The 15,150-nt window shown below is 33.2% G+C and overlaps 1 protein-coding gene and 1 pseudogene across 5 annotated transcripts in view; one reads left to right on the plus strand and one right to left on the minus strand.

Moving 5' to 3' along the window:
• CENPK (centromere protein K) overlaps nucleotides 1-15,138 on the minus strand; it is a 33,291-nt gene extending 18,153 nt beyond the window's left edge. Inside the window, exons 1-5 of one of the 5 annotated variants that reach the window (XM_006913077.3) lie at nucleotides 15,037-15,137; nucleotides 12,998-13,048; nucleotides 9,240-9,390; nucleotides 7,440-7,496; nucleotides 3,997-4,069 (exon numbers count right to left, since the gene is read on the minus strand). In XM_006913077.3, coding sequence (XP_006913139.1) covers nucleotides 3,997-4,069; nucleotides 7,440-7,496; nucleotides 9,240-9,356 — 247 coding nt within the window. In that variant the 5' untranslated portion in view covers nucleotides 9,357-9,390; nucleotides 12,998-13,048; nucleotides 15,037-15,137. The other 4 variants (XM_025047665.1, XM_015590531.2, XM_015590530.2 and 1 more) reach the window with 4 other exon arrangements.
• On the plus strand, nucleotides 4,439-4,553 carry LOC112480858 (annotated as a pseudogene).
• Nucleotides 15,139-15,150: the final 12 nt, after the last annotated feature.

Here is a 15,150-nt window from a genome sequence, read left to right on the forward strand (position 1 = left end):
GCAAGGGTTATTAATTTTGTTATTGCTGGTTTTACAAGTATGGGATCATATCATACATATTACTCTTATCTTATTTTCACTCAGTGAAATCCCTACAGAAAACCCTTCTATTCATTTGGTATAAATCTAATTCGTAATTTTATATAGCAGCACAATATTTCACAGGGTGAATATACCATAAAGTATTTAGTGATTTTGCTACTGACTGAGCATTAACTTTGTGTCTAGTTTTTAGCCACAAAGACAATGATGCAGTAAGCATTCTTTTATTTGTCTTTCTGTACTGATGCTTTCATTTTTGTGGGATAGATTCCCAGAAATGGAATTTCACAGAAGGAAATGCGTATTTTGAATTTGAATACAGGATGCCAGATTCTTTCCTAAAAATTTCTATGACCAATGAACAAGGAACAGCAACACATATTATAAAATGTCTAAAATTTTTGCCAGTCTGATTAGTAGAAACTACTATTTCACTTTAATTTTGTATAGCAAAATTAAATTCTTAGAAAAGTTTCAACCCTTGTACTTAGAAAAGTTTACCTTTCTAATAAAGTACAATCTAAAATTTCTCAAATGATATGCTACTGAAAACTATCTAATCTATCTGCTAGCCTATAACAGGCAAGAGTTTCCTACATGTATTTCATAGGCCTTTTATTAGAACTGATTATAGGCAGCCTCAGGATGGCTACTAAATCATTTCAATAAGTACAATGAGAAGGATTCTAAAGTTTAAAAATATTCCTCTTAGACAGTGTGGCCAAGAGTTGTATTTCAATACTCATCCAAACAATCATTTCAACCAATACATTGTGGCACATTCCAAGAATACAAAGATTTTTTGAATCCTTCCAGTGAGGCAGCCTATGTGACTGGCAACCCTAAGCAAGGTTTGACCAACAAGGCAGCCTGTGTGGTCAGTATTATCACTACCAAGTGTGTATGTCAGAGATGATGATATTAAAGAAAATAAAAATTAAAAATTCCTCGATACACAGCAAAAAGAATAAAATCTTAGGAATAAATTTAACCTAGGAGGCAAGATTTGTACACTGAAAACTACAAAATGTTGTTGAAAGTAATTAAAGATGCTCATAAATAGAAAGACATCCCACATTCAAGGATTGGAAGAGTTAATACTGTTAAGATGTCAACAATACCCAAAGCAGTCTGTAGATTCAGCGTAATCTCTATCCAAAATCTCAGTGATATTTTTTGTGGAAACAGAAAATACTAAAATTCACGTAGAATCTTGAGGGACCCCAAATAGTCAAAACAGCCTTGAAAAGGAAGAACAAAGTCGTAGAACTCACATGTTCTAATTTCCAACTACAAAGCTATTGTAATCAAAACAGCATGCTACTTGGCATGGAGACAGACATACAGACTAACGGAACAGAACAGAGAGCCCAGAAATAAATCCTTACTATATAGTATATAGTCCAATGATTTTTGACAAAGGTGCTGAGACAATTCAATAAAGAAAGGACCTTCAATAAACGGCAATGAGAAAACTAGATAATACACATGCAAAAGAATAAATTAGACCTTTAATTTTTCTTTAAATTTGAAAATTTCTACAATTTTTTAAAATATTGACAAGTAAAAGTCTATTGTAATAAACTAACGGATTAGGGATAAATGCCTAAATAGGGTTCAATATTTAATGACCAGCTGTATGTAAAATCTGAAAAAAGAAGAATCTAGAAGTACTCAAATTTATGGCAAATCAGATTCTACTCAGTGGGTTAGGGAATGAAGACCAGTTCATGAATCTGAGGTATCTGTTGAATATTTTGGAAAAGATGTCTAGAAGGTAGATATATATATATAAGTGTGATGTTACAAAGAAGTCTGGTTTCGGTATATAGTTTTGGAAGTCGTTATGGAAATTGTCTCTGCCCCCTCCCCTGCCCCCAGTTCAAAAGGTGAAGTCCTAATCCCCAGTACCTCAGAAGGTGACCATATTTGGAATTAAGTCTTTAAAACGGTAATTAAATTAAAGCGATGTCATTAGGGTGAACCTTACCCCATTATAACTGACATCCTTATACAAAGAGATACAAATGGGTGACCATGTGAAGACATGGGGGAAAAAATGGCAATCTATAATCCAAGAAGAGAGGGCTTAGAAGAAAACAACACCTTGATCTTGGCCTTCTAGCCTCCAGAATTGTGAGAAAATAAAGTTCTGTTATTTAAACCAACCAGTCCATGGTACTTTGAGATGGCAGCCCTAGCAACCTAACACAGAAGTCATTAATCCATATATAACACATAAAAACAGAAGCAGAAAATATAATTCAAGAATAGCATTTAGAGTAAGAAGCAAAAAGAAGTGAGTAGTCCCCCGGAGAACACCAATATTTTAACAGCAGATTATGAATAGCCTTTGAGATGCTCAATATAATGCTCAATATAGAGGCAATAGGATACACAGTTGGATACAAATTAAAATCACAATTGTATAATACACCTATCAGAAGTGCTAAAATTACCTCATCTTAAAAAACTAGAAAAGGAAGAGCAAATAAGGCCTAAAGTGAGCAGGAGAGAAATCGTCAAAATTAGAGCAGAAATAAATGACATTGAAAACAAAACAAACAAACAAACAAAAAACAGTAGAAAAAATAAATACAACAAGGAGCTGGTTCTTTGAGAAGGTTAATAAAATTGACAAACCCCTGGCTAGACTCACTAAAGAAAAAAGAAAAAGGACACAAATAAACATAGTCAGGGATGAAAGAGGGGAAATTACGACTGACATCGCAGAAATACAAAGGATTATGCAAGAATACTATGAAAAAGTATATAATAACAAATTTAATAACCTAAAAGAAATGGACCAGTACTTAGAAAAATACAATCTTCCTAGACTGAATCAAGAACTGGAAAATCTAAATAGACCGATCAGCAGTATAGAAATTGAAATAATCATCAAAAACCTACCAAAAAGTAAGAGTCCAGGACCCGAGGGCTTCACCAGTGAATTCTACCAAACATTCAAAGAAGATTTAGTACCTATTCTCCTCAAATTCTTCCAAAAAAATCGAAGAGGAGGCAATACTTCCCAACTCATTTTATGAGGCCAGTAATACTCTGATACCAAAACCTGGTAAAGATAACACAAAAAAAGAAAACTACAGACCATGAACACAGATGCAAAAATCCTAAATAAGATACTAGCGAACCAATACAAAAGTGCTAAAATTAAAAGACTACTAGGTGGTAGTAAGGATGTGGAACAATGGTGGACATTGTCATGAATATAGTAATTACAACCAAGAATGAGGAGAGTTAAAAGAAAGGAGATAGAGGAAGAGGAGAAAAGGGAAGGGAGACATATATGGAAAAAGAGGGTACGATCCATACAGAATACCATATACAGACATATATATAGCATAGAGAAATGCAGGCTTTCATAACAGAAAGTTATCTACTAATTGAGTGTTATAACTACTGATTTTTAAGCCATCTATTTCTCAACTAAGGCAAAAACATAGTCTTGGTCAGACAAGTCAAGAGGCAACATACAATCTATGTAGCCCTTATATAAATAAATATCTAAAATAACTTTTCCAGTAGGTAAGTTTCATTAAGAAACAATTTACAGTTTTTGCTGTGCATCTAAGACAGTGTCTATGAGGATGAAATATAGCAATAATGTCTCTCTCTATAATCAAGACTACTACACTCTAATGTGAGACAGTTCTGTTTATCTATAATAATAAAATAAGCATGAAATAATGTATATAAAAAAGAAAACTGAGATAGCTTCCTAATACTGATGGACTTTAGACAAAATCAAGAAGGCTAAATGGACACAGCCTTTGGATACGAATGAGCCAGCGCTGGCATCAATAAACGCTGCTTCCTGCTTATAAAAAAAAAAAAAAAAAGGCTAAATGGAACTTGTAATTCTTCTTGTGATCATTGAATTCATTTGCCAGCGATCTGTTTACAAAAATATAAACCTAAAGATAAGAATCTTACTTTCAGGAGTTTCTTTTTGCCATTGACTGAGTTCAGCAGTTAAACATTTCACTTGCATAATTAACAATGACAGCTATAAAAAAAAAAAGAACAAGAGAATAAAACAAAATCATTTCTTGTGGAACATTTATAGCAACTCATAGATGAAAGTGTAGACAGTCTTAATATTTTAATACAAAGTCTTAACATAAACGGCTAATATGACATAACATAAAAAATTACCACTCCAAATTCTTCTTTAAACAACATTATAGCTCAGAGATTGCCTGTTGTACCAGTGATATAGTATTAAAAAATGATCAATTCTACTTCATTCAACCTAAATAAAAGAAACTAAGTATATTAAATTTATTCCCTAAATTAATATTTCTTTAAAAAAATAGGATGTTATTTCTTGCCAACACTTTTTAGACAAATTTGCTTTAAAGATTCTCCTTTTTCAGTCTACGGCCAAGCCACCCTGAACGTGCTCGATCTCGTCTGATCTTGGAAGCTAAGCAGGGTCGGACCTAGTACTTGGATGGGAGACCACCTAGGAATACCAGGTGCTGTAGGCGTTAAAAAAAAAAAAAAAAGATGCTCCTTTTTCTCTCTATGCACTGTTGGAAAAATTGCAAATGTTTTTAGCTGAGAAGCTAAAAATAACTTTAAATACATAAATAGAAACAATTATAAAATGAGACTAGTTCCAAAGCCACACATGAAAAAGTTTTGCTCCTCAATAGTTAATAAATTGTGTACCCCTTTAGCCAAAGATAAATTAGGATGAATATGTTTCTGATATTAGGTGGCTCCAATCACTGTAATTTTGATCATTACAAATCTATGTGATAAATCTGTAGCCTGATTAGACCATAAAGTTAAAGTATACTTAAAGTTAAATTTCAGAACATATTTTATCTTCTCTATATAATTATTGGTAGCCAAAGAGATAAAAAATTTCACATTTCAAAAATGTGAGTATTACTATAATATTTACACTAAAAGGATACTACTGTCTTTTTTAAGCAATTTTTGTGATACAGAGCAGGTAGCTCAAAGACTCGGCTCTGTATTTTATATATAACATTGCCTGTTGAATAGTCTAATTTTTGAAAACTTTATATAATTATATAAAAATGCATTTACAGGTGTTTACATTTTTTACCGAGAGTTTAACATTATTTTCTTATAATTAACAATATGAAAGTTTTTTGTTAACTATAAAGTAATTTATATTAAATATTATTACTAAGAAAGGATATCAAATTCTTAAGAAGCAGTTGCTAAACTAGGCAAAACTATCATAATGATAAGGAATCCATATCACTTTTCCTCCATATATTAGGTCGAAATATATAAAATTACTGATATTCATTTTTTAACCTATTAAAAAACAGTAATTTCATACAGTTCAATCTCAAAGCTCAGCTAAGGCAAACACTCAAATTATTTCTGGTCTTGCTATAAAACTAACCCTTTCTAAAAAAAAAAAAAAATAGCAGCAGTATTGCTAAAGTTATTTAAACATCAAAATTTGAGAAATCCTGCCATTTTCTCATTTAAAATATTTAACTTCTTGCTTTAGAAAAAGAATTTTATTGAAGTTTTGAAGTTAATAGGTATGCAGAAAAGAATTAACCAAGTAAGTCTGAGATTATCCTTAACGGCCTTCTTGCAAGGTTGACCCTGGGCTGGCATCTAAAAATTTGGATTTTTGAGATGGTTCCCAACCTAACTGATAAGAGTGGCTCGCTGTGCTTAAATTGTTTGTGCAAAGAATATGACTGACACTGAACACCTGCTTTCCTTCTGGGAGCATTTTGACAACTGCTAGGTAGAGGATACCTACGTTACTACCCCCACAAATAATCTTAGGCACCGAGCCTCTAAGGAGGTGCCCTGGTAGACATTTCACACTTGTCACAACTCACTGGAGGAATTAATTAAGCATGTCTTGTGTGACTCCACTGGGCGGGACTCTTAAAAGTCTGTGCCCTGATTTCCTCTGTACTTCACCCCATAGCCTTTTCTCTTTACTGATTTTACTCTGTAACCTTTAAATGTAATAACTCTCAGCCATGAGTATGACTAACATACTGAGTCCTGTAAGTCCTCCTAGAGAACCAGCAAACTGGGAGTAATCTTGAAGACCCTCAAAATGACAAGAAAAGGCATTTTGTGCATTCATTAGGTGTTATTATTGACTAACTCAGGATATTGATTATTTATACTACTTAAGTACTTTGTACAAGGCCAGTGTTTGGCTTACTACATGAAAATCATTCAGGAAACGTACAGTCCCTATCCCCAGTGATCTAATTCAGTAGGTCTCAATTTCTACACTTTAAGAACCACATTTACCAAGGAAAACAGATGATGGCTTATTTACTGTATAATGCTTTTCTAAATATAATATTGTTTTATCTTGTATAAAAGAGCTCTATATTTACTGAGAATACAAAATTTTTTTAAAAGATGGCTTTATTCTTTATCACCAGTTTTTAAAGATTTGATGTAACAGGTACTTCCAAAAGTGACAAATTAGTTTTTTCCGCTTTTCTTCTCTCATTCTAATTTTTATTACTACGCTCATAGACTATAACTTGTTTATATTGTTATAATTAATTAAACCCATTATGTCTTTTGATGCTCAAGTGATACTTTCAATTGGTTTCTTGTCTTCTGATATGCTCCCACCAGTTCTGGAGAACTTTCACCGGAATCATTTATATATCTGACTTTGTTCTTAGAATTTTTATTACTAAAACATTTCTACTAATAGCCACTAGACTGTCACTAGATTGCAGTCTCCTTGCTTTTCTTGTAAGAGTTTTATGACAATTCATCTAGAATTTAAATTTATATAATGAAAGATGGAGATTGGATTTTATTTTCTCCCAGATAGATGCTACTTGTACTACTATCATTTATTAGCTAATTCATATCTTTCCCAAAGATTGGAACTATCATCTCCGTCATAGTTTAAATTCTTAATCTGATCCTTTGGTATATTCCTAAACCAATCCTACAGGTCTTTGATGATTAACATGGGTATCTTAATCTTTTTTCTTTTTTAAGCCTAGGGTAAAATCAGTTAAGATTCCACACAGATAGTAAATTAACTGTGGCTACTGTACCTAACACAAAGTAGAAAAGTCTTTGTTATCATTTTTAACAAGGTATTATAATAGCAGCCGATGAGTAATTCACTCAACAGTTAAACGTATATGTAGCTGTGAAAAGATAAGAGATAATACCCTCTTATTTATTTATAACAGCTTATGCAAAAAGTTTTAAAAATACTTCTCTTAAATCAGAAAGAGTACTTTCCAAATGATTAAGCATATGGGTATTAACAAAACTATTACATTTGTAATAAATGTAGATAGATACACTTCTTATCAAAAACACAATGAATTCTACTTTCCTATTTTCAGAAAGAAAAAAAAAAGGATTCATACCTGAGCATTTGAATCAGTGAGTGTCTCAGTTCCAACAAGCGATAACTTATTCTGACACTTGATTTAAAAAGAAAAACAAGTCACACACTATAACCCACAATTTTCTTCCCCACCCTTTATACCAGTCAGCATTATATTCCTCTAAAACAACATACAATTATCTGATATAAGAGAAGAGTTTGTTTAAATTCCTCACTCCTTAAGCAAGAGGATCAGGAAGGCAGACAAACAAGTCTCTAAGTGAATATATTGAAAGTAAATAGGGATACTAGACTCTGTATAGAATAATATGAGCAAAATAAATAAGGAAAAAAACAACAAAAACTAATAGTTAATATGAATTAAAAGCTAGATAATGAGAAAATGGGGAATAAGACAGAAAGCACTGTAGAAAAATAACAGAAGAGGTAAGTAGTTAAGATCATAAGAAAATAAAACCTTCAGGACATTGTTTCTGTGCCATTAAAAAACTCCATAACCATTAATAGTGATTATATCTGAGTAAAACTATGGGTAATTTAAATTTTATTTGTGATTATTTCTATTTGCAGTCTCTACAAAAAACAATTTTATATTTTAAAATAAAATTTCTATACTGAAAAATATCAAAAGCAAAAAAAAAGGATTATAAAAATTACTTGAAAATACATTAACAATACAGAGTACCAAGGACTTATGTTAAAAAAAAAAAATTTTAGAAAAAGGAAAAAAAAAAAAAACAAAACACTAATTTGCCCTAATCTGAAACTTTACTAAGAACAGAATGTGAAACATGTCTGTGGCCTGTATCATACATTATGCTTTCTCAAGTAGAACAAATTTTTACCAACATATTGCAGTGTACCAGAAGTGATTCTATTTAACTAACTCAGAAAATGTACATATATTTCAAACAAGATTTTCTAAATTAATTCATATTTTCAGTCAAACTCCATCATTATGTGTTCTCCCAATTTCTATAGTCTCTGAGGAAATAACTCCACCAACCAACCACTGGCCCAAACCAAGAACCTGAAACTATCCATAACTCCTCCATTTCATGACTTCCAATTCCTTAATATCTCTTGAATCCATTCTATTTGCAAGGATTTGATCCTTCAGTACTTCTTACCAGGACTACTATTAGAGCCTCCTAAATGCTCTACCTGTAGCCTTTCTCTTCTGCATTCTATTTTCTTCAAAACCATGAGAATAATTTTCCCAAACTATATATCTTGTCAGGGCACTTTTTGTTTATCGTCCTCCCCATAGTATACACTCGATAAAATCTCCATATTCTTGCCCCTAATTACCTCTCTAGTCTCATTCCACAAGTCCTTCTCCTAATTACCATAAGTCAGAATATTCTACTTGGGATTCTCTAAACTCTCCCAACCTTTATATATTTTGTTCTGCTTTGTATACTTCTCTCACTTTTACTGGTTACTCCTATTTATCCCTTAGAAATAAATTCAGTAATTATCTTTTTTAGGACACTATCTTTGACCCCTTCAGTCTAGGTTTAGTCCTCCTCCTAAGTATAGTCTTTGCATCTCTACCACAATACTTCTAATATAACGGCTATTGCCTCCATTAAATGATAATCTCCTGGAGGGCAGGGACTACCATAGTTTTTTCTTTCTGTAGCTCATCTGGTATGAAGTTCCTTGAATAAATGTTTATAGAACTAAAAATTATATAAATACTTAAGATATAATGACTTTCAGAAATCAGCATAATTCCTTCCTAAGTCTATTATTAAAATAGAATTAAATCTTATAGTAATTAATTACTATATCATTTTTATCTTTTCATACTTACTTCTTCCATATCTTTCCACATTTCTTCACACTTTTTAATAAGTTCTTCTTTAGTATCTGCAACATCTTCTATATCTGTAGTACTATCCGGATCTAGATCTTGCTGTCTCACTGACATGTGTCTTGTGATTTTCTTAGCTTTATAAGAAAAACTAAAGTAAAAGATATTCATTCATTTAACAATATTTGTTGAAAATCTATTACCTGCCAGATACTAACCGAAGAGCTAAAGGTATAACAATCAACAAAATAGGTAAAAATCCCTCCTACCATGGAGCTTACATTCTAATTAAGGAAAACAAAATGCTTTTTAAAATAAATACTGAAGTATATCATATGATTTATAAGTGCCATGGAGAAAAGCATGCAGGGAAGAAACAGGGAATGCTAAAACTGAGGCAATATAATTTTAAATAAGGAGGTCATATAAAGTCACTGGGAAGTTAACAATTGAGCAAAACCATGAAGGAAATAAGAGCGTTAGACATGGGAATACTTAGGGGAAGAAGCTACAGGCAGAGAGAACTGTAAGTGCAAAAGTCTTAGGACAGGAATAGGACTGCCCGTTCCTAAAGCAGTAAAGCAGCCGCTGTGACTACAGCAGAGTATATAAAGTAGAGAACACAAAAGCAAGTCAGAGCGACAACAGCGATGTGATCATGTGGGCTTTCTAGCCACTTTAAGGACTTAGGCTGAGAAAATAAGCGTTTAGAGGAGCTTAAACAGAGGAATGACATGATTTGAATTATGTTTTAACAGTAAAATTCTGGTTAACTACAGCAAGTAAGGACAGATGTAGGAAAGCCAGTTAGAAAGCTATTATAATAATCCCAGCAATTATCCTAGACCAGAAAAATACTGAGGCAGTACAAAATGTCCAATTCTGAATATATTTTCAAGACTAAGCCAACAAGATTTTCTAATAGCCTGCGTATGGAGTGTCAAAGAAATAGAGGAGTCTATTATTACTAAAGAAAGTTTGGACCTAAGCAATTAGAAAGATGGAGTTGCTAGTTACTGAGATGGAGAAGATGGTGAAAAAAATAAATTTAGCAAGATGTGGGGGGATGCTAATTAAGAATTCAGTTTTGCAAACAAAAGCAAACTTATATATACAGACAAAGAATGATGGTTACCAGATGAGAAGAGGGTTGGGGAAAAGGCAAACTGGTAAAAGGGATCAAATATATGGTAACAGAAGGAAACTAGACTCTGGGTGTGATGAACACACAATACAGTATACAGATATCAAATTATATTGATGCACACCTGAAATTTATATGTTATTAACCAATGTAACCTCAACTAATTTAATTTTTTGAAAAAGAATTCAGTTTAGGACATGCTAAATTTAAAGTGTCTATTAATGGATCTGCTGATTAGGCAATTAAATATACCTGTCTGGAGTTCAAGGGAAATTTTCAAGCTAGAATTTGAGAGTCATCACTCTACAGAGCCTTGAGGCTGGATGAGATCAGAAAAGCAAGAGTGTACAGATTGAAATGAGAAAAGTTCTAGACCTGGAGAGACTGAGGAAATAAGGAAGAACCACCTAAATAATCTGAGAAAGAGTATCCAGTAAGGTAAGAGGAAAATCAAGAGTATATAATATCCTAAAATCCAAGGTAAGAAAGTGTGCAAGGAAGAAGAGATGAACTATGAAATACTAGAGTTAGGTCAAGTCAGATAAAAACAAAGAATTGACAATTCACTTAGCAATATGGATCGGGGACTTTATTTTCCAAAATAGTCATAGCAATATTTCAGGTTGTCACTCTCCAACCAGAGGCAGAGCCTATTTACTCTCCCCTTAAATCTGAACTTGAATTTCTGAACGTGTGACATAATCTTGCTAGATGACTGCTGCAAGTAGTAGTGGCTGATAGAGTCTGACAGCATGAGATTCGAATTTTAAGGATGTAGACAAAGCAATAAAAAACGATGAAGATGTCTACTTCATAACACCAAATCCAAACCAGTATAACCCGCCCCCTGAAAATATTTTTATTCATATGAAACTTGAGTTTTGTATCGCTTAATCAATTTTTTATCAACAGAGAAGTTATAAAGGAGACAAATAGAGAGTTATATCATATTCAGATTGGAGGACTCGATATTGTAAAGATGTTAATTCTCCCCAAAGTTGATCTATTGAATCTTTATCGAAATTCTGAAAGTTTTTGTTTTTGTGGCACTTGTCAAGCTGATTCTAAATTTTATATGAAAGTGCAAAGAGCCAAAAACAACAAAGACCGAAGAATAAGATGGGAAGACTTACCTAACCAGATGTTAAACTTATTATATCATGATAGTGCAGAATTAGCACATGATTAGGCAAATTAAACAATGCAACACAATACAAAGCCCACCTAGACTTACACATTTATGGAACTATGAAATATGACAGGTGGCAATGCAAATTAAGGGGAAAGAAGAACAATACAAATAGGAGCATATTTTATATACTATACTATTTTTTTTCATGTATTTTGGCCCATATAGACCCCCTCATTCTTTTTAACAAAGCTGCATAGTATTTAAGGGGGGAGGGAAATAAGACTAAATATATACCTCAATCTTTATACCACTCCTCCATCCCTCAAAAAATCCAAACAGAAATCATAAAAAGGAAGAGGAAAAACATGGAAATAGGAAAGGCCTTTATCTTGGAATAGAAAAGGCCTTTCTAAACAAAACTAAGCAAAATCTCCACATAAAATTTTTAAGTTGACAGCCATGCTACCCTGAACAAGCCTGATTCCATCTGATCTTGGAAGCTAAGCAGGGTCAGGCCTAGTTAGTACTTGGATGAGAGACAACCTAGGAAGACCAGGTGCTGCAGGAGTAAAAAATAAAAAAAATTAAGGGATTGTAAACTGACAAGGTCCTTGTAATCTGTGGGGTCAATCGAGGGTTGCCTCACCTAAAAAATAAAGAAATAAAATTTTTAAAACTTCTGCATGAACAATCATTAAAAAGTCAAAATTTAAAACCCAAAAACCTAAGAAAAATATGTATAATTTATAGGGCATCAAGACCTAATTTCCTTAATGTATGAGTGCCTACAAATTAATTTTAAAAAACCATTAAAAAACTAAAAAAGTGATCACTACAAATGTCAGGAGGATATCAATTACTTTCAGAAAGAGGGAGGAAGAAGAAGACTGTCATTGGGATGGGCCAAATGGAAAGACTTCTGAGGTAATTATCAAACTTTTACTTCTTGATATGCATAGTGATAAAGATATTGATTGACCTTATAATAATTTATAAATTTTATATTTATTTCATGTGGGTTTTTTGTATCTGTATTGTATTTTATAATAAAATGGTAAACAATCCAATAGAAATGGGCAAATGACACAAAAAAAAGAAAAACTGAGAAATATCTTTTAAATACAAAAAAAAGCATTCTTAATCTAGTCGTAACTCAAAAAAACAAATTAAATAAGTTATTTTTCATTCAGAGTAGCAATAATGAAAAATTTGGTAAGAAACAATATTGACAAGAGTATAGAACAAGAGGCAAGCACTGTTGGTAGACCAATTACTTTGTAGGATAATAAGCAACATCTATCAAAATTTTAAATGCATTTATTTATCTTTTGACTTAGGAAATTCTACTCCTAAGAATAATCCTACAAATAGATATATTTGCATATACAGGTATGCTTACTGCGGCATTATCTATAAAACACATTGTAAGTGTGAATTCTATAATCAGACTGTCTAGGTTTAAAATCTGGGTTTAATACTTACAAGCCGTGTGACTTTGGGCAAGTCACTTAATCTGTCTGTGCCTCGGTTTATCTGTAAAATGAAGACAGTAATATTACTTACCCCGTAAGGTTGTTATGACAATTAAATGAGTTAATATACGTAAAACTCTTAGAACTGTGCCTAGCATATAAAGAGCTATCTCAGTATGGTTATCAACATTACTATTAATTTGACTAGAAAAAGACTGGTTAAATAACCTGTGCCATATCTAAAAATGTTTACACCAAACATCTTCCTTGCTAGACACGAAAGATACAGTTAAGTTCACAAAGCCATAAATAGTCATCAACAATTTTTAAATATTTTTAAGCAAAAAAGTCAAATATTATGTAAATGTTTTACATATACCTCAACTTAGAAATTACATGCAAATTGATCTTTCTTTACTTTGTAGACTACTAACCAATGAAATACATTATCAGTATGCCAAAGTAATGCCAAACTGTGTGCATGAGTATGTAGATAGGTACTCAATAACTGAGCTGGAGTGACAGTTCAATGGAGCATTAGAATACAAATAAATAAAAATGTTTTTAAGTGTTTAACTTTATCTCTTTCCCACATTTTGTATCCTTAAATCTACCTTTCTGGAAACAGAACAAGTCAACCTTTCAAGGTGTTCAGTCAGAGGTACTCTAATTGCCAATTATTTATTGAAGAACCATACTGCTATATTTGGGGATACTATCCCATACAAATTTTAAAAATCTAATAGTAAATTTAAAAAGTCCATACTATTATTGGAAAAAGGACTAATATACATAAAATAAAATAATAAAAGGTACTCATACAATTCTATACTACATTCATTTATCCAACAAACATGTTTTTAACGTGTGCCATTTGTCAGACACCGTGGCTATAGCTGGGTAGGTGAAAAAGTCTGTCTTCACGGAGCTTACATTTTCACCGAGGAGAGCCAATATAAACGAATGAACAACTAAATATCTAATATGATTTCAAGTAGTTAGAAATGCTATGATGTGGTAAATTATACCATACAGACTGCTCATGCTTTCAGAATTCAGAATAGAGACGATTAGAGAAATCTACCTGGAAGAATAAGCGGCTTCTTAGTACAGTGCTTGGTACATAGTATTAGCTTACTACTCGTTATCATTTTCATCCTTATTCTCATTCTTTTGTCTAACGGATGAGAAGCGGTAAAGGTGAAGGCTAGATTTGCTGTGGAGATGCTTTCAAAGCATAAAAACATAAAACTGGAAAGCAAGGACGAGCATGGCAAATTCAGGAGACATACACGAAAAGGGTACTCTGATTAGAGAAGGCGGCAGAGAAAAAAAATGAGACTTGCTAGGTAGGATGGGCCAAATAATGGGAGTCATTAAAATTAAAAACCGAAAAAAAAAATCTTTAAAAAGTGTTCGTTATGTATCTGGTGTCTACCTCAAAGCAAAGCAAAGATTTATCTGGTTTGAAATAGGCAACCAGGAAGTTGCTGAGTATTGTTTTGAAAGCAGTGTTTTAGGAAGATCATTTTGACCAGCTATATTTAACGGATAAAAAGACGATAAATTTTGTTAGGTTTTTCTTTTTTTTTTTTTTTTTTTTTTAAAGAAGAGAGCTGAAAGCCAGAAGGCCGCTAAGAGATGGATGCCTAGACCTGGGTGAAGGCATGAGTGAATGGTCCCACCGTGGGCTACTTAGATTTCTTGGTATGGCTGGATCTCTCCCCCGAAAAGTTACAAGCGCTAACCACTGTCTTCAGAGAGTGTGTGAGAGACCCAAGATGCTTAGGGAAGAAGAGATGTTTGGGGCACTTAAGGGAGGAGGCCCAGTTAACCAGTTCCTTCAAATCTCCACCCGTCTTTCACTCCTAACCTGCTGGGTTCTAGAGCCGGAGAAGAGCGGCACTCAAGGCCCGGCTGGACGTTGGCTATCCAGTCCCCCAGAGGTAAGGGTCTCACCAATGTGGCTGCAGCTCTACATCCTGGGAGATGCCAACCCCAGTGACAAATGCAAACCGTTACGGCGCTGCCCCCCTGCCCATTTCTTACCACTACGGAGCCACAAACTTCCAGAACCCCTTGGCCTACTGTAAACAAGCCTTCCCGGCCCAGGACCCGTGCGCGCCTTGCTTGCTGATTGGATCCACCGCAGCCAATCCCGAA

This window comes from Pteropus alecto, unplaced genomic scaffold (genome assembly GCF_000325575.1).
Source record: "Pteropus alecto unplaced genomic scaffold, ASM32557v1 scaffold20, whole genome shotgun sequence".
Classification (NCBI taxonomy): domain Eukaryota; kingdom Metazoa; phylum Chordata; class Mammalia; order Chiroptera; family Pteropodidae; genus Pteropus; species Pteropus alecto.